The sequence below is a fragment of the Rhinopithecus roxellana genome, chromosome 10 (genome assembly GCF_007565055.1).
Source record: "Rhinopithecus roxellana isolate Shanxi Qingling chromosome 10, ASM756505v1, whole genome shotgun sequence".
In the NCBI taxonomy this organism is placed as follows: domain Eukaryota; kingdom Metazoa; phylum Chordata; class Mammalia; order Primates; family Cercopithecidae; genus Rhinopithecus; species Rhinopithecus roxellana.
The window spans coordinates 54,395,735-54,423,386 of NC_044558.1; the positions used below are offsets into that span (position 1 = coordinate 54,395,735).

At 44.1% G+C, this 27,652-nt stretch overlaps 1 protein-coding gene across 8 annotated transcripts; it reads right to left on the bottom strand.

The window, feature by feature from the left end:
- Positions 1 to 279: 279 nt before the first annotated feature.
- On the bottom strand, positions 280 to 27,425 carry HSD17B6 (hydroxysteroid 17-beta dehydrogenase 6). 8 transcript variants are annotated; one of them, XM_010377767.2, is made up of 5 exons: positions 27,318 to 27,425; positions 17,573 to 17,899; positions 7,626 to 7,884; positions 3,380 to 3,543; positions 280 to 949 (listed from the first exon to the last, which is right to left on the bottom strand). In XM_010377767.2, exons 2-5 carry the CDS (start codon positions 17,883 to 17,885, stop codon positions 732 to 734), a joined length of 954 nt encoding a protein of 317 aa, XP_010376069.1. In that variant the 5' UTR covers positions 17,886 to 17,899; positions 27,318 to 27,425; the 3' UTR covers positions 280 to 731. The 8 variants fall into 8 exon arrangements, with proteins under 8 accessions (XP_010376069.1, XP_030795642.1, XP_010376068.1 ...); XM_030939782.1 differs by having other exon boundaries at positions 17,573 to 17,902; XM_010377766.2 differs by having other exon boundaries at positions 27,140 to 27,336.
- Positions 27,426 to 27,652: the final 227 nt, after the last annotated feature.

The window sequence follows — 27,652 nt, forward strand, 5'->3', positions numbered from 1 at the left end:
AGTCTGCCTCCCAGGTTCATGCCATTCTCCTGCCTCAGCCTTCTGAGTAGCTGGGACTACAGGCACCCACCACCACGCCCAGCTAATTTTTTGTATTTTTAGTAGAGACAGGGTTTCATCGTGTTAGCCAGGATGGTCTTGATCTCCTGACCTTGTGATCCATCCTCCTCGGCCTCCCAAAGTGTTGGGATTACAGGCGTGAGCCACCATGCCCGGCCAATAATTTCTTTTTAAAAAAGGAAGAAATATATTGGGGAAAAAAGACTGCTGACAAAAAGGGAAGAGAAAGAAAAATCAAATATTTATTAAAAGTACCATAATACAGACCCATTTCAAGTAAGGACGAACACACTAACATATTTCTTAGTAGTTTCTTCACAATAGATTATTAAAGCATAGAACAATTATTCATATTCATAAAGAAATGACTTCAAAATAGGTTAAATTGTTTTCCATCTACTGTGTTTAATAAGGCAAGAACAAATGATTCACTCTGGAAAAATAGTGTCATCAAAAAAGGGGTGAAATAGTAAAGATTCATCAGCTAAAGTGGTAAGCTTTGGATATCTGAAAGATAAACATGTTAGTACTCTGATGATGACAGATAAATGAATTTAGGCAAGAAAATGCATTGTTACAAAAAGCCTGGGTTCTAAATCAGGATTACTGAGACACTAACAATTAATTTCAGATTTTTGTCTTCATTCCAAGAAGCACCAACCCAGTTTTCTTTAGACTGCCTGGGCAGGTTTGGGCCAAGATCTAGTCAAAATGTAGTCTGCAAGTGATGTAGGTAAATAAGATACAGGGATGAAGAAAAATTTAGCATCCCAGCCAGCTGAATATCGAGTTCGTGGATACACCGACGTCAGAGCATGTTCCATGCAGTCAGTGACCAGGTTCAGGTTTGTGCTACAACCCAACAGCCCTTTCTTGATGATATTGTAAACTGTATACAAAAAAAGAAATGGTGGTCAACAATCTTATTCCTTATATTTTTATGATCATGCAGTCACAGAAGTCTAAGCACATCTAATTTCTACAAGATAGAATGATCTAGAATGTGCGTCCCGATATGATAGCCACTAGCCACATGTAGCTATTGAGCACTTAAACAATAGCTAATGCACTAGAATGAAAACTAAAGTCTGGATTTTATTTAATTTTAATTTTAAAACTCAATCATTTTTCTTTTTTTGTTTGGTTGGTGTTTTTGGGGGGGGCGGTTTTGAGACAGGGTCTTGCTCTGACACCCAGGTTGGAATGCAGTGGTGCAATCTCAGCTCCCTGCAACCTCTGTCTCCCAGGCTCAAGTGATCCTCCCTCCCCAGCTTCCCACATAGCTGGGACTACAGTTATGCATCCCCATGCCCAGCTCATTTTGTTTATTTTTTATAGACACAAGGTCTCACTATGTTGCCCAGGCTGGTCTTGAATTCCTGGGCTTAAGCAACCCTCCCACATCACCCACATCGGCCTCCCAAAGTGCCGGAATTATAGGTGTGAGACGCCATGCCTGGCCTCAAAATTCAATTCTGATGGCTGGGCACAGTGGCTCATGCCTGTAATCCCAGCACTTTGGGAGGCCAAGGCGGGTGGATCATTTGAGGTCAGAAGTTCGAGACCAGCATGGTCAACATGGTGAAACCCCATGTCTACTAAAAATACAAAAATTAGCCAGGCTTGGTGGTGCATGCCTGTAGTCCCAGTTACTCAGGAGGCTGAGACAGGAGAATTGCTTGAACTCGGGAGGCAGAGGTTGCAGTGAGCCAAGATCACAGCCTGGGTGACAGAGTGAGACTCTGTCTCAAAAACACACACACACACACACACACACACACACAACTCAATTCTGTTACTAGAGGAATTTAAAATATGTTTAGAACAACACAGATATGGCAATATACTTTTTCTTTTTTTTTTTGGACGGAGTCCCGCTCTGTCACCCAGGCTGGAGTGCAGTGGCCAGATCTCAGCTCACTGCAAGCTCCGCCTCCCGGGTTCACGCCATTCTCCTGCCTCAGCCTTCCAAGTAGCTGGGACTACAGGCGCCCGCCACCTTGCCCGGCTAGTTTTTTGTATTTTTTAGTAGAGACAGTTTCACCGTGTTAGCCAGGATGGTCTCGATCTCCTGACCTCGTGATCCACCTGTCTCGGCCTCCCAAAGTGCTGGGATTACAGGCTTGAGCCACCGCGCCCAGCCCGGGAATATACTTTTTCAACTGGAATTTTTTTTTAACATTCTTGAGATATAATTCATATATCATAAAATTCAGCCATTTAAAGTGTACAAATCAATAATTTTTAGTATATTCAGAGTTGTGCAATCATCATCACTATCTACATTTAGAACATTTTCATCATCCCGAAAAGAAACCCTGTACCTATTAGAAGTCATTCCCATTTTTCACTGCCACCTCCTCCTCCAGGTCTTCAGAATAATATTCGTATAGGAAATTGACCAGTCCCACTCCCACAAGGTTCCTATCACCTGAACATGAGAAGTATAGCCTCAGGGAATGGCCCATAAGGCCCTGCAAAGACTTGTCCTCACTGACTTACCTCTTCCCACCTACATGCTTTCTCCTGTCACATTAAGACACATAGTTTGTGGACAAGCCCTTTGTTATCAAAAGGGTAAACAATGATGAAGACTGCACTTTACTTGAGCAGACATCTCACACCAGCCCTGCCATGCTACCAAGGGGCACACCCTCTCAAGCTTCCAGGCCTCTAAGTATGTAATACCTCCTAGTGCTTGGGTGCCCCGGCCCACAGAGGACAGAGCAGGGCAGAGCCTGGCCCCAGGCTGCCTATATGTCCCCTTCCTCAACTGTGATAGTCATCAGACCAAGCCAACCATGAGAGCACTGGGACCTTCCCCACTTCCTTCTGTCCTGGGAAAGTTTTATTTAAGGAACTTTGTTCTGAGAGGATCTGCCAATCATTGTCCACCAACCCTCTTTTCCCTTTCTCATGCAAGGGTATTGATATGGTTTGGCTTTGTGTCCCTACCCAAATCTCATCTTGAATTATAGTCCCATAATCCCCACATGTCGTGGGAGGGACCTGGTGGAAGGTACTGAATCATGGGGGTGGTTCCCTCATGCTGCTCTTACAATAGTGAGTTCTCACAAGATCTGATGGTTTTATATGGGGCTTTCCTCTGCTTGCACTCATTCCCTCTCCTGCCATCCTGTGAAGAGGTGCCTTCTGCCATGATTGCAAGTTTCCTGAGGCCTCCCCAGCCATGCAGAACTGTGAGTCAATTAAACCTCTTTTCTTTATAAATTACCCAGTGTCAGTTATTTCTTCATAGTAGCATGAGAATGGACTAATACAGGGTACCCATTATCCCTATCAAAAGAAAAAAGCTTACAGGCATCAAAATACTGCTGTCCATAGGTCTCCTTAATATGCTTGGGGGCTTCTTTCCAACGTTGCTTCATTTCCTCTAAGGACTGTGTCAGGTTTGTCATTCCCGTTCTGAAGTAGCCAGGTTCAACTATGCTGATTTTCACCCCAAAATGTTGAAGCTCACGCCTGAAATAAAACCCCACAAGTTATGATTAAAAACCACCACCATTTCAATGCTTTCAGGAAGGAAAAGCAAAATAAAAAAGATTATAAAATACCTTTACTGAATATTTTAAAGAATAAAGAAATGGCAAGGAAAAAAATTTAAATATAAACATCCCTGGATCCAACAATTAGGAAATTATTACACCAACTACCATAACCATTCAACTCTAGAATCACTCATTTAATAAAGAGTTGTTAAGTACCTACTGTGTGCTAGACTCTAGAGGCATGAAGGATACCAATGACAATAAATAAAATTAGCATTTATTATGACTGGCACTGTGCTAAGTGTCTCACAAACTCAGAAGATTAAGACTCAGTTCCTCACCTCAGAAAGCTCACAGTGGGTGAGTCCAACAAGTAGGCAAATAATTACAACACAACTCAAAAGAATGATAAAGGAGAGGCATTCAAGGGGCTATGAAAGTAGAGAGGGAGGTACAGATAGATTTTCTGAGGGAGTCAGGGAAGTCTTCAGTGAGGAGCAAAGTATTTCAGTTGAGTCTTAAAGCAGGGATCCCCAAACCTAGGGTGCAGACCGGTAAGTCCACGGCCTGTTAGGGACTGGGCCACACAGCAGGAGGTGAGCAGTGGGCAAGCCAGCGTTATTATCGCCTGAGCTCAGCCTCCTGTCAGATCAGCCAGATATTAGAGCCTCATAGGGGCATGAATCCTATTGTGAACTGTGCATGCGAGGGATCTAAGTTGTGCGCTCCCTGTAAGAATCCTGAGGTGGAACAGTTTCATCCCGAAACCATCTCTTTCTTCCCGCCAGCCCCACCCGGGGCAGTGAAAAAACTGTCTTCCACGAAACAGGTCCCTGGTGCCAAAAAGGTTGGGGACCATTATCTTAAAAGACAAAAGGAAATTTCCAAGTGAAGAAAAGGGAAGAATAACAAACCAGGCAATGGGAATTCCACATGCAAAAGCATGGGCTTGTGGAAGATGATAGTGTGTGGACTAAGAGATCACTAATGAAACAGGATGTGAGCATTAAAATTGCCAGTTCCAGAATATTCAAGTTAGTTCAACAAACAGTTCCAAAAATACTTATCAAGGGCTGATTATAGGCTAAGTACTGCACTAAGTGCCACCTACACCGAGAGAAGTAAGACAGCATTGTGCACCACGGCAGAGGCATACTCTAGGAGCTCTAGGGACAGTGATGAGGAGTGTTCCCTAAACTACAGGTTCAGGCAGCCTTGCTGGAGAAGACAAAGCTCAAGCTGACAGCAAGGAGAAACGTTTGAAATAATGGTCCATAAGGAGGCAGACCACAAAGCATTATGACCTCTAAGCAGTGGTTCTCAAAGTATGGACCCTGGATCAACGGCATCATCAGCATCTGGTAACATTTTAGAAATGCAACGTATTTGGCCCCAGTCTAGGCTTACTAAATTAGAAACTCTGGGGGTGAGACTCAATAATCTGTTTTAATAAGCCTTCCAGGTGACTCTGAGGCATGCTAGAGTTTAAGAATTACTGTTCTAAGGGAAAAGCCTCGCTTACCAAACCGAAACCTAAAACCTTCCATGTTAGAGCTTCAAAAACAGTCTCCAGGTGCCCATATGCAATGGAGAAGAGGAAAGGGCTTTGCAGCCAGAGGTGACTCTCCTCCTCTAAATTTCACTTCTCCTTGGAGTTTTCTCACTCTGATTTCTACCACACCTTGTCTCCATTCCCCTTTAATACTCCAATGCAAATATAGAACAAAATTTCCTTTGCCTGTTTATCCTGAGCACAACTAGGGTGAACTTGAATTTTCTAAAGGAATTACATAGTCATTTGAATGTTGGAAGGATATATCTTTGCTCTTAGTCTGGGAATGAGTCAAGGAGTCTGAGAGACCAGTCGCAGGTGATGGTAAATCACACAGCAGCCCTGTGGCAGTACACAGAACGTTAGACAGGCAGGAAGCCAAGTGAGGTGCCTACCACATGGTAACAACTCATGTACTTTCTTGACTATTTCTCTGTTTCCTCCCTAGGCATGTAACACTCACATTGCAACACTTACACACCAGTCATGGTATGTGGTAGGCTAAATCAGGGCCCCCAAAGAGATCAGGTCCTAATCCCTGTAAATGTTACCTTATGTGAAAAAGACTTTGCAGGTGTGATTAAGTTAAGGCTGTTGAGATAGGGGGTTATCCTAGATTTCTGCGTTGGCCCTAAATGCAATCACAAAGATCCTCATAAGAGAAGCAGAAGTGGATTTGATGACTGACAAAAGAGGAAAAGGCGATGTGACCACCGAGGCAGAGACTGGAGTGATGTAGCCACAGCCAAAGAATTTCAGAAGGAATGTGGCCCTGTCAACACCTCAGTTTTGACCCAGTGATACCAGTTACGAACTGATTACAAAAAAAAAAAGTGTTGCTTTAAAATACCATATACCATAAATTACCTGTGGTAATTTATCACAGTGGTCATAGAAAGTCAATACATGTTGCCTTTAATATTCACAGCCCATTTCCAAGTGAAACTGCCCAAAAGTCAGCCCCTGCTAAAGAGGAGTGTGCACAGCAGTATTTTGGACCATGTTACTACAGCCTCTTGTCCACAGCTGATTGGACCAGGAAGGGGACTTGATAGGAGGAGAGTCCCTTGCAAGGCTGAACAGTAGCTCTGCCTGTGATTACCAATATGACCATGGGCAAATTACTAAACCTCTGTGCCTCAGTTTCCTCAGATGTACAATAAGAATAAAAATAATGCCTTCTTCATTGGGTTGCTGTGAAAGTTAAATGATTTAATGGATGGAAAGTACTTCCAGCAGTGTCTTACCAATAGCCATGCACAAAAATGTCACACAATGTGGTGTCGCCTGGCACACACAAAAAATGAACTCAGCCAATAGGATTCTCTCTCAAGAACTGTAAGGAAAATAGGCTGAGTGCAGTAGTGCAGGACTGTAGTCCTAGCTACTCAGCAGGCTAAGGCAGCAGGACAGCTTGAGCCCAAGAGTTCAAGGGTGTAGTAAGCTATGATCATGCCTGTGAATAGCCACTGCACTCCAGCCCATGCAATATAGTGAAATTCTGTCTCTTAAAAATAAATAAATGGGCCAGGCACAGTGGCTCACACTTGTAATCTCAGCACTTTGGGAGGCCAAGGTGGGTGGATCACATGAGGTCAGGAGTTCGAGACCATCCTAGCCAGCATGGTGAAACCCCGTCTCCGCTAAAAATAAAACAATTAGCCAGGTGTAGTGGCACATACCTATGGTCCCAGCTACTTGGGAGGCTGAGGCACAAGAATCACTTGAACCCGGGAGTCAGAGGTTGCAGTGAGCCAAGATTTCATCACCGTACTCCAGCCTGGGCGACAGAGTGACACTCTGTCTCAGAAAATAAATAAATACACACACACACATATATATGATACACACACATACATACTGGGGTGGGGGGTTCTATAAAAAGAATGAAGCAGCTGGTAGAAGGACATGGAACTGAAAGAATGCATGAATAAAAGTCAGGCCGGGCACAGTGTCTCATGCCTGTAATCCCAACATGTTCAGAGGCTGAGGCAGGAAGATCACTTTAGCCCAGGCGTTTGAGACTAGCCTGGACAACAAAATGAGACTCCATCTCTGCAAACTACAAAAAATTAGCTGGGCATGGTGGTGTGCACCCACAGTCCCAGCTACCAGGGAAGCTGAGGTGGGAGGATAGTTTGAGTGCAGGAGGTTGAGGCTGCAATGAACCATGATGATCACACAACTGCACTCCAGCTTGGGCAACAGAGTGAGACCCTGTCTCAAAACTAAAAAATAAATATTGAGAATTAAACTGTGACATAATGGTAGAAGATAAAGACCTGGGTCAAAACACAGTTCTGCCAAATTCTGGCTATGGTAGGTGAACTTTGGGAAAGATATGTAAATTTGAGGCTGTTGTCTATATAAAATAGACTAGTAATAATATCTGTGTATCAAGATTTGAGGAGTGATGAAATAAGATAGGTGAAAGCAACCAGCACAATGCCTGGGACATATTTCAGTGCTCAATAGTTGTTTTTGTTTTAACTTAAGAGAGTTACCTCAGAATATCTGAAAAGGCTTCCACTCCATACTTGGAGATACAGTAGACTCCTGCAAAGAAAGCAACTCTTCCCAGAATGCTGGAGACATTGACAATCCTTCCCCGTGCTCTCCTCACCAAGGGAAGCATGCTCAAGGTCACCTGGATCACACCAATGAGGTTCACTTTGAGGATATTCATAGAGTCCTCAGTGTTCAGCCACTCACATAAGGTCACTGGTTTAATAATGCCTGCATTGTTCACCAGTCCCCAGAGTCCTAAAACAATTAAAAGTCATATCAGAAGTTTCATTTCAGGCAAAAATACTCTATTTTGAACTTTGGTGGGGAAAGAATCACTCTTGAGGAATCATAACCACTAACTACCCCAGGAGAGTTTGCAGCCCAAATTATATAACATATAAGTTTGCTAAATATAATTTATTTTTGAGACAGAGTCTCACCCTGTCACCAGGCTGGAGTACAGTGGCACGATCTCAGCTCACTGCAACCTCTGCCTCCCAGGTTCAAGAGATTCTCCTGCCCTCAGGCTCCCAAGTAGCTGGGACTACAGGCACAGGCCAGCACACCCAGCTAATGTTTGTATTTTTAGTAGAGATGGGGTTTCACCATGTTGACCAGGATGGTCTCGATCTCTTGACCTCGTGATCCACCTGCCTCAGCCTCCCAAAGTGCTGGTATTACAGGCGTGAGCCACCGTGGCCAGCCTGCTAAATATAATTGTTAAATAAAAGCATTGAAAATATTAATAAAAATACTATAAAACTGATCAAGCAGATTTGCGAAAGAACCAAATAAAACTTCCAGAAATAAAAGATACAACTATTGAAATTTTAAAATTTGATAGACATTTTTAAATTTTAAAATTTGGTTTAATAGGAGATAGACATAGTGGAAGAAAGAAAATAGCAAACTGGGCCGGGCACGGTGGCTCAAGCCTGTAATCCCAGCACTTTGGGAGGCCGAGGCGGGCGGATCACAAGGTCAGGAGATCGAGACCATCCTGGCTAACACGGTGAAACTCCGTCTCTACTAAAAAATACAAAAAACTAGCCGGGTGAGGTGGCGGGCGCCTGTAGTCCCAGCTACTCGGGAGACTGAGGCAGGAGAATGGCGTGAACCCGGGAGGCGGAGCTTGCAGTGAGCTGAGATCTGGCCACTGCACTCCAGCTTGTGCGACAGAGCGAGACTCCGTCTCAAAAAAAAAAAAAAAAAAAAAAAAAAGAAAATAGCAAACTGGAAGACAGTAAAGAAAATTATACAGACTATGGCACAAATATAAAGAGATGAAAAACATGAAAGAAAAAGGAAGTCAGACCAAAGTAAAAACATTTAACATATGTCTAATCAGATCCAGAAATAAGGGAGGGAAATGGAATAAAGGCAGTATTTGAAGTAATGATGGCTAAGAATTTTCCAGAACTGATAATGAACAGATTAAAGAAGCCGTCTCTGTTTAAAGTGTTTGTTTTTTGGTGTTGTAAAGAAATAGCACTTGAACGTAAATTTAATTTTTTTAGTAAGGCCATTTTTTTTATTTTTTGCAGAAAGGGTATACTCGCCAGCAGTTTTGCCATGAGAGTATACGGAACATAGAAGACAGGGTCATTTATAACCCGACTTGTCTATTTTATTGTTGTGTCTGGTTTTTATTGGCTGCAACGGGACCTCACGTTTTGTATTTGTCTTGATTGGTTAGCAACTTAGAACTTTTTTTTTTTTTTTTTTTTTTTTTTTTTTTTGAGAGGAGTCTTGCCCAGCAGGAGTGCAGTGGCGGTATCTCCACTCACTGCAAGCTCCGCCCCCAAGGTTCATGCCATTCTCCTGCCTCAGCCTCCCGAGTAGCTGGGACCATAGGGGTCCGCCACCACGCCCAGCTAATTTTTTTTTTTTTTTTTGTATTTTTAGTAGAGGCAGGGTTTCGCCATGTTCGCCAGGATGGTCTCGATCTCCCGACCTCGTGATCCGCCCGCCTCGACCTCCCAAAGTGCTGGGATTACAGGCGTAAGCCACCACACCTGGCCTCATTTAGAACTTTTTAAAAGAGGGAAAGGCAGAGGAGAACAAAGGAAGGAAGAAGTAACTTGTGGAATGTTGAGAAAGGTAAAAACACCTTCAAATAAGGAAAAGGAACAGGCTATGACCTAATGCTTGTTTAGACCAGTATAAGCATGTCAGGCAAATATTTAGGCTAAATTGTGGGAGCTAAGAACGTAAAGTACATTGATTTCTTTATTACAGCTAGCAGATATTTAAGAATGTTAGTACAGGTCTTTGAATAAATTTTGTTTTTTAAAAAAGTCACTATTTATTCCTAATTAGATGGGGAGGAAAGTCTTTGAGGAGGAACCTCTACTTTACTTTTTACACCCCCCAAAAAACAAATCCCAAGCAGTATAAACAGGGAAATCCATACCTAAACACACCAAAATAAAGATCAAAAAATAAAATAAAATCAGAGAAAGAGAATATCCTTAAATAGCCAGAAAGAAAGGACAGATTATTTTCAAAGGAAAAACAATTAGGCTAACAACCGACTTATCAAGGCATGAACAACAGGCTGGGAGAAGAGGCTCACGCCTGTAATCCCAGCACTTTGGGAGGCCGAGGCGGGTGGATCATGAATGAGGTCAGGAGATCGAAACCATCCTGGCTAACATGGTGAAACCCCGTCTCTACTAAAAATACAAAAAAAGGCCGGGCGCGGTGGCTCAAGCCTGTAATCCCAGCACTTTGGGAGGCCGAGACGGGCGGATCATGAGGTCAGGAGATCGAGACCATCCTGGCTAATACGGTGAAACCCCGTCTCTACTAAAAAATACAAAAAACTAGCCGGGCGACGAGGCGGGCGCCTGTAGTCCCAGCTACTCGGGAGGCTGAGACAGGAGAATGGCGTGAACCCGGGAGGCGGAGCTTGCAGTGAGCTGAGATCCGGCCACTGCACTCCAGCCTGGGCGGCAGAGCAAGACTCCATCTCAAAAAAAAAAAAAAAATACAAACAAACAAAAAAAAATTAGCCAGGCATGGTGGCAGGCGCCTGTAGTCCCAGGTGGAGACTGAGGCAAGAGAATGGCGTGAACCCGGGAAGCGGACCTTGCAGTGAGCGAGTCGCGCCACTGCACTCCAGCCTGGGCAACAGAGTGAGACGCCCTCTCAAAAAAAAAAAAAAAAAAAAAAAGACATGAACAACAGGAGACAGAAGACTGGAATGGTGTCCAATGTGCCAAGAGAAAGTAATTATAAACATAGACTAGCCTATCCGCAAAAATATCTTTCAAGAATGAGGGTAATCAGACATTTAAATAAATATTTTTTAAAAAAAAAATATTTTGCCCCAGCACCTTCGAAATTCTAATTCTTAGGCATATATATTCAGTAAGGAAGAAAGAAATTTTAGATGGAAAATTCAAGAAGGAGTAATGAGCAAAAAAAAAAAAAAAGGTAAAAAGAGGATAAATCTAAACAAACATTACACATTGGAGAGCCAAAAACCAGAACTGAAATACACAGCAGCAATAGCATGTATGTCAGGAAGGATGACTGAAATGTGAGTGTTCTGAGGGCCTTGGATTACTCAGGAGAAAGGTAAAGATGTTAATTTTACATTTGGTAAATCACATATGCATTTAAAATTTCTACAGGAACTACTAGGGAAATAGAAATAGAGAATATTATAGTACTTTCAATTTAGTAGTGGAAAAAGTGGAATAAACAATCAATTCAAAAGAGGATAAAAGAAACAGGAAAAAATGGGACAAATAAAAAGCACAAAATAAGATGAAAGAAATAAATCCAAACATAACAATTAAGGCCAGGCCCAGTGGCTCATGCCTGTAATCCCAACACTTTGGGAAGCTGAGGCATTAGGATCACTTGAGACCAGGAGTTTGAGACCAGCCTGGGCAATGTAGTGAGACCCACTCTACAAAAATATTTTGTTTTAAGTTAGCTGAGTGTGGTGGTGCACACCTGCAATCCTAGCTACTCAGGAGGCTGAGGTGGGAGGATGGCTTGAGTCCAGGAATTGGACATTACAGTGAGCCGATCATGGCACTACACTTCAACCTGGATGACAGAGTGAGACTTTGCCAATAATAATAATAATAATAATAATAATAATAATAACAAAGCAGTATAGATGAAAGAAATGTTCTACTTAAAAAATAAAAATTGTCTGATTGGATTTGTTTTTATATCAGCTATATGCTGCTTATAAGAGGCTCACATAAAATACAGAGATACAGAAAGGTTGAAAGTATAAGGATTAATATCCTTATATATTGTATAATTATAATAATATAATATTAATATACTTATTAATATTTTTACCTTGGAGTCCAAGGTAAAAGTCTTTGTAACTGAATGGATAGTAAATTATAAACTGAGAGAAGGACTAGAAAGAAAAGTAGAATTGGTGAAGAGAGGCTGAGCGCAGTGGCTCACGCCTGTAATCCCAGAACTTTGGAAGGCCGAGGCAGTCGGATCACCTGAGGTCAAGAGTTCGAGACGAGCCTGGGCCGGTCTCTACTAAAAATACAAAAATTAGACTGGCATGGTGGTGTGTGCCTGTAATCCCAGCTACCTAGGAGGCTGAGGCAGGAGAATTGCTGAGAACTGGGAAGCAGAGGCTGCAGTGAGCCAAGATCGTGCCACTGCACTCCAGCCTGGGCAACAAAGCAAGACTATCTCAAAAAAAAAAAAAAAAAAAAAAAGAATTGGTGAAGAGCTGAGAGGAAAATAAAGACTCCTTTAGAATTTGTGAGTTTCAGGCACTAGTAGAATTTCCAGATGGAGAAATGCGGCAGGTAGTTGGAAATTCAAGTGTGAGGAGTAAGAAACCAAGGGCACAGATAAAAAGGGTGATAGGGCCGGGCGCGGTGGCTCAAGCCTGTAATCCCAGCACTTTGGGAGGCCGAGACGGGCGGATCACGAGGTCAGGAGATCGAGACCATCCTGGCTAACACGGTGAAACACCGTCTCTACTAAAAATACAAAAACTAGCCGGGCGAGGTGGCGGGCGCCTGTAGTCCGAGCTACTCGGGAGGCTGAGGCAGGAGAATGGCGTAAACCCGGGAGGCGGAGCTTGCAGTGAGCTGAGATCTGGCCACTGTACTCCAGTCCGGGCAACAGAGCGAGACCCCGCCTCAAAAAAAAAAAAAAAAAAAAAGGGTGATAGACAAAAGTATGAGTATAGAGGATTCATTCAGCATTTGTTGAGCCCTTAACATGTACCAGGCAATATGCCAGAAGTTGGAAATATAAAAATGAGTAAGAGAAGCCCATATCTTCAAGGAGCTTACAGTCTAACAGATGGGAAAACAATAATAATACAATAGAAATAAATGGGTATGCACAGCAAAGAGGCTATAATTACCCATAACTTCTGACTCTGCCTTGGGGAGTTAAGAACATCCTCAGACAAGAAGTAATGTTTTATTATTTTTTTAATTGAAACGGTATCTCACTGTGTTGCCCAGGCTGGTCTCGAACTCCTGGGCTCAAGCAATCCTCCCACCTCGGCCTCCCAAAGTGCTGGAAGGAAGTAATATTTTAAAGTACATTTTAGATTTTCAAAATTTTTTTAGCCAAATCAGTAAATTTTCAAGTTTAAAGTAAATTGTTTTTTTAAAAATTTACACTTTGGGCTGGGTGCAGCGCCTCATACCTGTAATCCCAGCACTTTGGGAGGCCAAGACAGGTGGATCACCTGAGGTCAGGAGTTCGAGACCAGTCTGACCAACATGGAGAAACCCCATCTCTACTAAAACTACAAAATTAGCAGGGTATGGTGGTGGGCGCCTGTAATCCCAGCTACTTGGGAGGCTGAGGCAGAAGAATCACTTGAACCTGGAAGGCAGAGATTGCACTGAGCAGAGATCACACTGTCGCATGCCAGCCTGGGCAACAAGAGTAAAACTCCATCTCCAAAAAACAAAAAAAAATTTACACTTTGGAAGGCCAAGGCGAGTGGATGGCCTGAGCCCAGGAGTTTGAGACCAACATGGACAACATGGAGAAACCTCATGTCTACAAAAAATACAAAAATTAGCCAGGCATGGTGGTGCACGCCTGTAGTCCCAGCTACTCTGGAGGCTAAGAGGTAGAAGGATCACTTGAGCCTAGGAGGTCAAGGCTGAAGTGAGCCGACCATGCCACTGCACTTCAGCTTGAGTGACAGAGCAGGACCCTGTCTCAAAAAATAAAGAAATAGGCCAGGGACAGTGGCTCACACCTGTAATCCCAGCACTTTGGGGGCCGAGGCGGGCGGATCATGAGGTCAGGAGATTGAGACCATCCTGGCTAACACGGTGAAACCCCATATCTAATAAAAATACAAAAACAAAATTAGCCGGGCGTGGTGTTGGGCACCTGTAGTCCCAGCTACTCAGGAGGCTGAGGTGGGAGAATGGTGTGAACTAGGGAGGCGGAGCTTGCAGTGAGCCGAGATCCCGCCACCGCACTCCAGCCTGGGTGACAGAGCGAGACTCCATCTCAAAAATAAATAAATAAATAAATAAATAAATAACATCCTGCAACCCAAGCAAAGCAAGATTTTACTTTTTAGAGATGGGGTCTCACTGTGCTGTCTAGGCTGGAGTGCAGTGGCTATTCACAAGTGCTATCACAGCCCACTTAGCCTCAAACTCCTGCTCAAGCAATAGTCCCACCTCAGCCTCCCAGGTAGCTGGAACTATAGATGTGTAGCCACTATGCCCAGCCAAAAGAAGCAATTTCATTGCTACTTTGCAACTCCTAGAGTGAGGAGTTATTTAGGAGATCCAATTACCAGAAACTACTGAATCAAAAAACCAAGGGAGAAGGAGAAGAAGGGAATCAAAGAGGAGTTGAATAATTTCTAGACAAAATAGAACTTAAAAAGAGAATTTATTAATATTGCCAAAAACTGAAAACAACCAAGATATCCTTCAATAGGTGAATGATAAACGGTGGTACATACATACAATGGAATATTATGCAGCAAGAAAAAGAAATGAGCTGTCAGGCTTGGTGCAGTGGCTCATACCTATAATTCCAGGACTTTGGGAGGCTGAGGCAAGAGGATCACTTGAGCCCAGAAATTCAGCGCTACAGTGAGCTATGATTGCACCACTGCACTTCAATCTGGGCAACAGAAGAAGACTTCCATCTCAACAAAACAAAACAAACAAAAAAACAGAAATGAGCTATGAAACCATGAAAAGACATGGAGAACAGGTATGGTAGCTCATGCCTGTAATCCCAACACTGTGAGGCCAAGGTAGGAGGATCAGTTGAGCCCAGGAGTTCAAGACCAGCCTGGGTGACACAGTGAGACAACATCTCTAAAAAAAATTTTTTTTAATTAGCCAGGCATGGTGGTGTGTACCTGTACTCCAGCTACTTGAGAGGCTGAGCTGGGAGGATGGCTTGAACCCAGGAGAGTGAGGCTGCAGTGAGCCATGATCAGGCCACTGCACTCAGGCCTAGGCAACAGAGGGAGATCCTGTCTCAAAAAAAAAAAAAAAAAAAAAAAAAAAAAACAGGCAAGATATGAAGGAATCTTAAATGCATACTGCTAAGTGAAAGAAGCCAGTCTAAAAGACTACATATAATATTATTCTGGCTAGGCGCGATGGCCCACGCCTGTAATCCTAACACTTTGGGAGGCCGAGGTGGACAGATCACCTGAGGTCAGGAGTTCAAGACAAGCCTGTCCAACATGGTGAAACCCCATCTCTACTAAAAATACAAAAATTAGCCCAGCGTGGTGGCACGTGCCTGTAGTCCCAGCTACTTGGGAGGCTGAGGCAGGAGACTCGCTTGAAGCCGGGAGGTGAAAGTTGCAGTGAGCTGAGATCATGCCATTGCAAGAGTGAAATTCTGTCTCAAAAAAAAATATGATTCCAACTATATGACATCTGGAAATGGAAAAACTATGGAGACAGTAAAAACAGCAGTGGTTGCCAGGAATGTGGGGAGCAATGAATATGTAAAGTATGGGGGACTTTTAGGGAACTGAAACTTTTCTGTGTGATACAATAATGGTGGCTACTTGTCATTACACATTTGTTCAAACCCATAGAACTATATAATACAAAGTGAACCCTAATGTAAACTATGGACTTCAGTTAACGATAACATATCAACATTGGCTCCATTGTAACAAATGTATCACACCAATGAAAGATGTTAATAATAGGGAAAACTGGGTGGGCACAGTGTCTCCCGCCTGTAATCCCAGCACTTTGGGAGGCTAAGGCAAGAGGATCGCCTGAGGTTGGGAGTTCAAGACCAGCCTGGCTAACATGATGAAACCCCGTCTCTACTAAAAATACAAAAACTAGCCAGGCATGGTGGTATGTGCCTTTAGTCCCAGCTACCTGGGAGGCTGAGTCATGAGAATTGCTTGAACCTGGGAGGCAGAGGTTGCAGTGAGCCAAGATTTCGCCACTGCACTCCAGCCTTGGCAACAGAGTAAAACTCTGTCTCAAAAAAAAAAGGGGGAAACTGTTGAGGGGGTATATAGGAACTCTGTACTTTCTGTTCGATTTTCTATAAACCTAAAATTTCTCTAAGAAATAGTGTGTTGATTTTTAAATAAAATGAAATTTTAAAACATTTTAAAGGTTTAAAGGTTTTAAAGACCAAAGGTTGACTTCAAGAAATGCCTATATTTTAATATTTTAAGTAGCAGCCAAGGGAAGGTAATCAGATTCTTAAGAACGTCTTAGCCTGGGCAATATACCAAGACCGTGTTCCTACTAAAAAAAAAAAAAAAAAATTAGCCAGGGATGGTGGCAACCGCCTCTAATCCCAGCTAATTGAGAGGGTGAGGCAGGAAGATCGCTTGAGCCCAGGAGATCAAGGCTGCAGTGAGCTATGATATGCCAGTGTACCCCAACTCCTCAAATATAAAGAATTACGTTTATAAATACTCTACTTGCAATATGAGATAATAGCTTCAAATCTATTGAGATTGTTTTTCAAAATAAACGTTGTTAAGGAAATGAAACGCCACAAAAGACCTCAACAGTCTTTCAAATGAAGGCCAGCCTTCTGAGCCCAGCTTTTGATACACACAGCCCTTCATATCCATGGATTCAATCAACTATGGATAGAAAAAACAATTTTTAATTTGCATCTGTACTGAACATATATAGACTTTTTTCCTTGTCATTATTCCCTAAACCAGGGGTCTCCAGTGCCTGGGCCACAGACTGATACCAGCCCACACAGCAGGAGGTGAGCGGCAGGCAAGCAAGCAAAGCTTCATCTGTATTTACAGTCACTCCCCATCGTGGGCATTACTGCCTGAGCTCTGCCTCCTGTCAGATCAGTGGCAGCAGCAGATTCTCACAGGAGCACTAACCCTATTGTGAACTGCACATGACAGGGATCTAGCCTGTGCACTCCTGATGAGAATCTAATGCCTGATGATCTGTCAGTGTCTCTTATCACCCCCAGATGGAACAGTCTAGATATAGGAAAACAAGCTCAGAGCTCCCACTGATTCTATATCATGGTGAGTTGTATAATTATTTCATTACATGTTACAATGTAATAATATAATGAAGTGCACAATAAATGCAATGCACTTGAATCATCCCAAAACCATCCCCACTCCCTGTCCATGGAAAAATTGTCTTCCACAAAACTGGTTCCTGGTGCCAAAAAGGCTGGGGACGGCTGCCCTAAATAATACAGTATAACTACTATTTACATATCGTTTACAAAGTATTTAGCATTTTATGTAACCCAGGCATGATTTAAAGTATCTATAACTTAAAGGATGTGCATAGGTTATAACCAAATACTGCACTGTTTTATATAAGGGATTTGAGCATCCTCGGATTTTAGTATCCACAAGCAGTCCTTGAACCAATCCCCAGTAGACACCAAGGAACAACTGTATATATAACCTTAGTATCTTCATGCCTAAATAATGAAAGGAGAAAATATTTCATACCTCTGTCCCCAACATGCTCCTTCACCCACTGAGTAGCTGCAGTGATGCTCTCCATCTTGGTAACATCAAGGGTCACCGTCTCCAGCCTGTCAGATGTCTGGCCCCTCAGCTGCTCGGCCCCCTTCTCCGTCAGACACGCAGCCAGCACTCTCAAGCCTCGTGCATCCAGCTGTCTGGCCAGCAGGTTCCCAAAGCCCGAGTCACAGCCCGTGATAAAGACATACTTGTCTTGGAGGTGGCTCACCACCTGCTTCTCCCGGTACCAGCGCAGAAGGTAGTACAGGCCCACAAAGGCCACCAGGTAGAGCCACATGGTGAGGGTGCTTCCTTCTTTTTCAATAGAAAGAAAACATTTTATTCCTTCCTTTTCTTTAACCAATATATCTATTCAATATTCGCCATGTGCCAGGTATTGCACTAGGTGATAGGGACTCTTTATTGACTAATACTCGGTCCTACCCTCAAGGAGCCACAGTCTAGAGAGGGAAGTCAGTGAGGTAACCAAACAAATCCAATGCACTGTGAAAGGTTCCATAACAAAAGTATACACACAGTCTACAAAGGAAGATGACCAATAGCCTAGCACAGAAGCAATGATTTTGGTACTACCTCCTACCAAATAAGATAGGTAAGTTCAAAAAGTGGATAAAGATGATGACATTCCAGGCACTAACAATGTGTACATGAAGGGAGTCGTGAGCAGCACAGAACTTCTTGAGACCTATAAACAATTCTGCATGAGTGCAAAGCAGAACATACAGAGGAAGAGACTGGAGATGAGGTAGTGAAGGGCCAAATCATGAAGGACCTTGGAAGCCACACTACGGAATCTGGATGTTATCCTGTGGACAGAGTATGCTACTAGAAGACATTAAACAGAGTATGCTACTAGAGTCAGGTGGCCAGATTAAGTTTTAGGAAGATCTGTCTCACAGTGGCAGTGGAGGATAAATGAAACAGGTGTGGTGAAGGCAGTGAGATCCATTAGGAGATCCAATAGTTTGGGTGAGTTATTGCAGCCAAAGCAATTTGTAAACCTAGCCCAATCAGAAGCATTGTTGAAATGAGTGTTCACAGATGCCTATGTTTCTATATGAAATTCTGGAGCAAAGTCCACCATTTTTTGGTAATCTATACATGTTGGCTGAACTAACATAATTCATAACAACATAGATAGAGGTCAAAGATGGGTATGGGCCCACTAGCATCATAAGGTCTATACCACAACACCTGCATGAGGTGAGTCTATGCAATTCAAACTCCTTAGTTTGACATGAATGTCCCCAGCACTCTGGCTACTTAGGCTTCTCTCTTGCATCCTAATCTTTAGCCATAACAAACAACTTTCAGTCCCCTGCAAAGCACAGGTTTTTTATGCCTCTGCACACACTTCTTTCTACTGGAAAGAAGTAGCCCTCATCTACTTGGCAAATAACACTTTTTTTTTTTGAAGCAGAGTTTCACTCTTTTTGCCCAGGCTGGAGTGCAATGGCGCAATCTCAGCTCACTGCAACCTCCACCTCCCGGGTTCAAGTGATTCTCCTTGCCTCAGCCTCCCAAGTAGCTGGGATTACAGGCGCATGCTACCATGTTGGGCTAATTTTTATTTTTAGTAGGGAGAGACTGTTTTACCGTGTTGGCCAGCTAGTCTCGAACTTCTGACCTCAGGTGATCCACCCACCTTGGCCTCCCAAAGTGCTGGGATTACAGGCGTGAGCCACCGCGCCCAGCCATAAAGCTTATCTTTTAAGTCTCAGCCTAATCATCATTTTCATTCAGCAAACATTAATTCAACAACTACTTAAGTCAGACACAGTGTTAGGCACTGATACACAAGAGTGAACAATACATAGTCCATTCTTCATTGAATTCACAGTCTCATTGTGAAGACTGACAACAATGCATTATAACATTATTTTTTAAATTATCCTTTTGATATGGTTTGGCTTTGTGTCTGACACCTCTGGAAGGAGAGGGGAACAGAAGGAGGAGAAGGTAGGAAGAGCTTTAGACTGTAGTAGAGCCCCAAGAAAGTCTCAGCCAGGCCCATGAGCCTGAGCAAAGACTGCCACTGGAGAAGTCCCACATTGGGCCGAACTGGTCCAGCTCCAGTACTGCCATCCTGCTGGTCACTGGCTGACCAGTGCCCAAGAGGAGCATGCCTCAGTATAAATACCACAGCAGATCAGAGAGTGCAACAACTGGAGGCTGGAAGTCAACCTCATTCCTCACAGCAGATTCTCTTGAGTGATCTGAGCAATGCACCTCCAAGGCTGCCACACTGTTTCATAGGTGAGCACTGAGAGATTACATACAGAGGGGACAAGAATGGTCCAGGCAAGAGATTTTCCTACCTTCATTTAACCTGCCCCATGGTCTAAAAGAATTGACTATACCCTCCTTAGTGTCCCCATTGTGGCCTGGGTTTATCATGATGCCTGCTGCACTTCATTGTACTGCTTTTCCCCATTTTTAGACGATCAGGCCCTTAAGAGCCCAGGTTACATATTAGTCTGCACTTGGCCCAGTGAATGGCACATAGCAGATACTTAATAAATGTTAGATAAATTAAGTTATACTAAATAGCCGGGCGCGGTGGCTCAAGCCTGTAATCCCAGCACTTTGGGAGGCCGAGACGGGCGGATCACGAGGTCAGGAGATCGAGACTATCCTGGCTAACACGGTGAAACCCCGTCTCTACTAAAAAATACAAAAAACTAGCCAGGCGAGGTGGCGGGCGCCTGTGGTCCCAGCTACTCGGGAGGCTGAGTCAGGAGAATGGCATGAACCCGGGAGGCGGAGCTTGTAGTGAGCTGAGATCCGGCCACTGCACTCCAGCCTGGGCCACAGAGCGAGACTCCATCTCAAAAAAAAAAAAAAAAAAAGTTATACTAAATAAAAATATCCTGAGAAAAAAAGCAGGCAGAATGAGCCAGAGAAGTAGGAAAAAGAAAGCTGATGGAAGCCAAGGGAAGGGGGGCTTAATGAGGATCAGCAATGCAACCAGCAGGTCTGCTGAGTAATAGGAGGGCACTGGTGCTCTTAATGGGAAGACTCAGAGAGTGCAGGGCACAGAAGCCAATCTTCAGTGGGCTGCTGCATGAATTAGAGGGCAGGAAGTGGAGCTGAGTGGAGACTCTTTCAAAAGCCTAGTCTGGGAAGGAGAGGAGAGAAGGCAGTAGCGAGAGGGCAACTTAGGGTGTAGGCAAGTAAAATGGAAGGAGACAGTGAGGGGGAGAAAACAGTGGAGAGAGGCATCTATTGCTCCTCCCTCCCCCACCATCTTCTCTTTCTCTCCTTTTCCCCTCTTCCCCCATCTCTCTCCTTCCTTCTCTGAAGCCCTTTGCTTCTCTCCAATCTGAGAGCTCTGTCTTCTCTAGCCAGCTGCCTCTGTTCTGCCCAACGGGCATTCCCTGATGCACTACAGTAACAGAGAGAGCTTCATCCTGACTGTTTATTGACTAAAAGGTAATTTTCTGTTGCCAGTCAAAGATGAAAACGTATTTCCCCCATTAGGGAGAAGCTTGGCCCTCACAGCCTCCCCCGGTATTACTATTCAGCCATCACATGCCTAACAGCAGGAAGAGATACGCCTGGATACGCAGAAGAGATACGCAGAAGAGATACGCCTGGCGGAATCCCAAACCCTGGGCCAAACCTGAATGTGCCTCGAATATTTCAAATATCCAAATGCCCAAAGTGGCCTGCTTGCTTTTACAAACCATTCATCTGCAAAAGCTGTGCAATTACTTTACGTTTTTGCCTTTGACTCAAATTATTTATACACAGTACTTAAGCTGCTATTTCTTGATTTACCAATTTTTGACATTCTTAATTAACTTCCTGCTATGGTAAATGAGAATTCAGCTTTCTTACATCATATTGTCAGTCTCTTCCTTTCTCATACACCATGCTATCTGGTTAATTTTCTTTAATGAGTTTTGAGGTTGAGCCTAGAAAACACCTTCATAATCACACATGCATAGGTTAAGAACTTCCACTGTTTATTTCAGGTCTGATCCCCATCTTGGGCTTCATCATTGCTTGAAGCTACTCTCCCACAAAGATCTTGAAAAGCTAGGCCAGGCACGGTGGCTCACGCTTGTAATCCCAGCACTTTGGGAAGCTGAGACAGGCAGATCACCTGAGGTCGGGAGTTCGAGACCAGCCTGGGCAACATGACCAAGCCCCATCTCTACTAAAACTACAAAAATTAGCTGGGTGTGGTGGCAGTGCCTGTAGTCCCAGCTAATTGGGAGGCGGAGGCACAAGGATCGCTTAAACCTGGGAGGTGGAGGTTGCAATGAGCCAAGATCACGCCACTGCACTCCAGCCTAAGTGACAGAGTGAGACACTGCCAAAAAAAAAAAAAAAAAAAAACAACAACCTTGAAAAGCTGAAATTGCCCTCTCTGCACAGCCCTATCCTATCTTTGGGGCTCTTCCCCTCCCCCCCCACCCCCCACCTCTTTCTTCCTGCTCTGCCTTCCTTTTCCTCAGCCTCTCTCTATTACTGCAATCCTCTCACAGTTTCATTTGCCTTCTTATTCAGCATAGGTCTCATAGTTGGCCACTTTAGGGATGCTTCACTATCACCCCAAAGCCTTTACCATCCCTGTTCTCTAGCTGCCAGCTGCCAAGTGGTGCTAGAGAAAGACCAGAAAACAAACTTTTATACAACAAATCAATGTTATCCTATCTCAACTGGGTCTCCCCCCCCCCATACCAGGCAAACCTTCTGTTTGCCTCCATTTGACCTTTCCCTTATTATTTCCCAACAACACCTGATCCAAATCTTTACTAACCTTCAAATTTTCCCAACCTCATGTTTACCTAGCTCCCCTTCCTCCACAGATGAGCATACATGTTGCCTCCCTGCCAAAATCCAGATCAGCTCAACCTGGACACTCTAATTCATACCCACAACATTTTGCCTGTCATCTCAGGGGGTTCCAGGGCCCAGTGAGGGTACCTCTGCTCTAAATGTCTCTATATTGTCCTCTATCCTCTTTCTTCTACCTTTCTTCCTCCCTAAGACCATCCTAACCTGCCACCCGTTTAATAACCATTCTCTCTCTTCCCCATATGGCCGAAACATTCAAAGGGCAAGCACAGGCCCTCTATTTTCTTGCCACCCACGAGCTCCTTGCACTTCACCTTCCATTCCCATCACTCTCTGGAAACTCTCTCACAGCTCACCAAGGACTTATTAGCAGATAATTCCCAAGGCTTCCTCTCTCTCTTCTCCTCAGACCTCACTGCAATATTTAGCACCTTCTTTTTTCTTATGATTTTATCTGATTCTTAGATTCTAACCTAACCTTCGGTGAAAAAGGAGATTGCTTTCAGATCGTGCTGTGCTCTCGTTGGATTCTGTCTGTGACTCCCTGTCACCCACAGGATAAAGTCAGAACTCTTCAGCTTGACACATAACAATAATAGTGAACAGTTATAGAGAACTTTCCTTGCCAGGCACTATTTGAAACCGTGTGTGTGTGTGTGTGTGTGTATATGTGTGTGTGTGTATGTATATATAATATACATACACACAATAGAGGGTATATGCAATCATTATGCCCATTTTTCACATGAGGAAACTGAAGCACAGATTAAGGCAAAAATTAAGTGACTTTTCCAAGGTGAAACAGAGTGAATAGTAGAGACAGGATCAAATCCAGAGTGTTCACCTGCAGAAGCCTTGCATCTAAACACTACACTACACTGCCTTTCCCTTTTGAGACCAGCCTGGGCAACATAACTGAGCCCCATCTCTACTAAAAATACAAAAACCAGCTGACTTTTCATGGTCAGGCCGTGGCCTACGTTTGCCCCTCGGCTCCTGTCTCTCACAGTCAGAAACCATGGTTTAATCCTTCTGACTACCCAATATGAAGAACACGCTTCTCCCTTCACTTCTAAGATGCTCTACTCCCGTTCTCCTACAGCAGTCACAGACAGTGTCCCTTTCCCTTCTCCCCTCCCAGCTCCTCCTCTCCCTTCTACACCCTAAATGCAAGGACTCCTCAATGCCCCTTGATTGGCCTATCACAGAAGCTTTCTCACTAACTCCACAGTGTCACTCTCACTTCCCCTCTCATCCACATAGGTCTGTCTGGTTAATTTCCCTAAAGTGCAGCTCTGCCGATGTCACTCCCTGAATAGCATTCAACCTACTGAAAATCTAAATCTAAAACCTTAGTTGTACAAGGCCCTCCATGATTGGATCTTAACCTTTTCTCCCCTTCCTCTTTCTCACACTGCCTATGTTCCATCGAAACCAAAGAGCTTTGGGCCGGGCGCGGTGGCTCAAGCCTGTAATCCCAGCACTTTGGGAGGCCGAGACGGGCGGATCACGAGGTCAGGAGATCGAGACCATCCTGGCTAACACGGTGAAACCCCGTCTCTACTAAAAATACAAAAAACTAGCCGGGCGAGGTGGCGGCGCCTGTAGTCCCAGCTACCCGGGAGCCTGAGGCAGGAGAATGGCGTGAACTCTGGAGGCGGAGCTTGCAGTGAGCTGAGATCCGGCCACAGCACTCCAGCCTGGGTGACAGAGCGAGACTCCGTCTCAATAAGTAAGTAAATAAATAAATAAAAACGGAGATACCAACAAGACTACTCTGGATGATTCCCTGACTACCTTTCCTTTTCTTTCTTTCCAAGTAACCTCTCTGCATGAGCTTCCCCGCCCCAACCCTGATTGTGTGGATAGTACAGAATCATGAGGCTGGGCACAGTGGCTCACACTTGCAATCCCAATACTTCGGAAGGCTGAGGTAGGCGAATTCCTTGAGGCGTTCGAGACCAGCCTGAGCAACATGGTGAAATCCCATCTCTACAAAAAATACAAAAATTAGGCAGGCATGGTGGAGACTGCCTGTAGACCCAGCTACTCTGGAGGCTGACAGAGAGGGGAATCACTTGAGCCTGGGAGGTCGAGGTTGCAGTGAGCCATGATTGCACTACTGCACTCTATCCTGGGCAACAGAGCAAGACCCTGTTTGGAAAAATCAATAGATAGATAATAAGAAAAAAAAAGGATTGTTGGGGTTTTTTTGTTGTTGTTTGTTTTGAGATGGAATCTCACTCTGTCGCTGGAGTGCAGTGGCATGATCTCGGCTCACTGCAACCTCCGCCTCCCGGGTTCCAGTGATTCTCCTGCCTCAGCCTCCCGAGTAGCTGGAACTACAGCCATGCACTACCATGCCCGGCTAATTTTTGTATTTTTTTAGTAGAGACAAAGTTTCACCATATTGTCCAGGCTGGTCTCGAACTCCTGACCTTGTGATCCGCCTGCTTCTGCCTCCCAAAGTGCTGGGATTACAGACGTGAGCTACCGCACCCAGCCTAAAAAAAATTTTTCTTAAATAGAATCATTAGGCCAGGCACAGTGGCTCATGCTTTTAATCCCAGAACTTTGGGAGGCTGAGGCAGGCAGATCACTTGAGGCCAGGAGTTCAAGACCAGCCTGGCCAACACAGCAAAACCCCAACTCTACTAAAAATACAAAAATTAGCCAGGTGTGGTCGTGGGCACCTGTATTCCTAGCTACTCAGGAGGCTGAGGCAGGAGAATAGCTTGAACCTGGAAGGCAGAGGCTGCAATGAGCTGAGATCACGCCACTGTACTCTAGTCTGGAAGACAGAGTGAGACTCTGTCTCAAAAGAAAAAAATAAAAAATAGAATCATGAGCATAGACTCTGAGGCCAGATGGCCTGGGTTCAAAATCAGCCTTTGACATTTACTTGTTCTGCAGCCTTGGGTAAATGAATTGGCCTCTGTTCCTGTGTGCTCATCTTCAAAATGGGAAAAAGAAACCTCAGTGATTTATTGAGAGGGTTAAATGAGTTAATGCATGTAAAGCAATACATAATTGTTAGATATTAGTATTATTTTGGGTCATTGTTATCTTATTATTGCCATCTGAGACCTTTCTCTCTCTCTTACCATAAGACCTTACCTCTCATGGTAAGAGTCCAGGCTGCTCCACTCCCTCAAAGGGTTCTCACCAGTGTCGTCCTTGATCAGCTGCAGAATCAGATTTGTTATTGCCAAAATGAAAACCTGTCTATTTCCCTGAGCTTTCACAGAAGGAAACTGTGCCATGGGAATGTGCGTTATCTGGTGCATTACACCACCACTTTTCTGTAGTATGCATAATTCCACATATTGCAACATCCTTAATCATTTCTATCAGCTCTTTATCACTATTCTGGGCTAGCTCATGCACCTTAACTTTCTTCTGTCTCAAGCAAAGGACCTCTTTCCCTTCTTTGGTTAAAATCTTCAGATCTGGGTTTGTCTATAAACTCCAATCAGTTTAGTCACTGATCCTAAGAGCAAGTCTGTAAACAGCACATGGCTCCCTGAACTGATCCACCATGACATTGTTTTCTTCCCACCTTGGGCATACAGACTAAGTATTCTTCAAGTCAATAATTGTTTTTTCTTTTCTTTTTGATTTTTTTTTTTTTTTTTTTTTTTGAGGCAGGGTCTGTCTGTCGCATAGGCTGGAGTGCAGTGGTGCAATCACAGCTCACTGTAGCCTCAACCTCCTGGGCTCAGGTGATCCTCCCTTCTTTTTTCTTATGATTTTATCTGATTTTTAGATTCTAACCTGACCTTCGGTGAAGAAGGAGATTGCTTTCAGATTGTGCTGTGCTCTCATTGGATTCTGTCTGTGACTCCCTGTCACCCACAGGATAAAGTCAGAACTCTTCAGCTTGACACATAATAATAATAGTAAACAGTTACAGAGAACTTTCCTTGCCAGGCACTGTTTGAAACCGTGTGTGTGTGTATGTGTGTGTGTGTGTGTGTGTGTGTATGTATGTATATATAATATATATACAGACAATAGAGGGTATATGCAATTATTATGCCCATTTTTCACATGAGGAAACTGAAGCACAGATTAAGGCAAAAATTAAGTGACTTTTCCAAGGTGAAACAGAGTGAATAGTAGAGACACAATCAAATCCAGAGTGTTCACCTGCAGAAGCCTTGCATCCAACCACTACACTATACTGAGGTCCTAACCTCCCAAGTGGCTAGGACCACAGGTGTGCACCACCACACCTAGCTAAGTTTTTGTATTTTTTGTAGAGATGGGGTTTCACCATGTTGACCACGCTGGTCCCAAACTCTTGAGTTTAAGGGATCCTCGTTCCTCAACCTCTCAGAGTTCTGGAATTTTGGCCCAATCACAGAAGGCCCCTTTCCGCTTACCCAAAGTTTCATGAACTTACCCAACAGCTATCAGCATTAACCATGAAAGAGCTTGTTTCCCCCACCGCCGAGAATCCCATTTTCAGAGCATACCCAGGGTCCCTATTTTTAAGTATGAAATCACTCCCAACTTGTAACCAGTACTCTCCCAAACTTCTTGGGAGTAAAGATCAAAAAAGCAGAGCAAGCAATCGTGACAAAATTTCTTTCAGGAATCAAAGTTGAAGATCTTTTAAGATGATAAAAAATCATAATCAAAACCTGTCTCCAAACAGACCGTATCCCCTACACATACACACACACACACACACACACACACCACCCCTACACACCTACACACCGGACTTGCTCAGGAAGAGTCCAGTCCTGGAGACTTGGAAGGACTTCTTTGCACACCAGACAGCAGTCAGCTTTCTCCTGCCCCAACTGCTGCCCACCCCATCCTCCGCACTGTTTTCACAACACCTCCCTCTCGTGGTAAGAGTCCAGGCTGCTCCACCCCCTCACAGGGTTCTCACCAGTGTCGTCCTTGATCAGCTGCAGAATCAGATTTGTTATTGCCAAAATGAAAAGCAGAAAGAATGGCCGGGCGCGGTGGCTCAAGCCTGTAATCCCAGCACTTTGGGAGGCCGAGATGGGCGGATCATGAGGTCAGGAGATCAAGACCATCCTGGCTAACATGGTGAAACCCTGTCTCTACTAAAAAATACAAAAAACTAGTCCCAGCTACTCCGGAGGCTGAGGCAGGAGAATGGCGTAAACCCGGGAGGCGGAGCTTGCAGTGAGCTGAGATCCGGCCACTGTACTCCAGCCTGGGTGACAGAGCAAGACTCCATCTCCAAAAAAAAAAAAA

What these genes read in the sequence shown, in the direction of transcription:
- HSD17B6 (XM_010377762.2), bottom strand. An exon ending in GGAGCATGTTGGGGACAGAG is followed by an intron (nt 7,885 to 17,572) that starts GTATGAAATATT and finishes TAATTGTTTTAG; the next exon opens with GACTCTGGGGACTGGTGAAC. An exon ending in ACAGCAGTATTTTGATGCCT is followed by an intron (nt 950 to 3,379) that starts GTAAGCTTTTTT and finishes TTTTGTATACAG; the next exon opens with TTTACAATATCATCAAGAAA.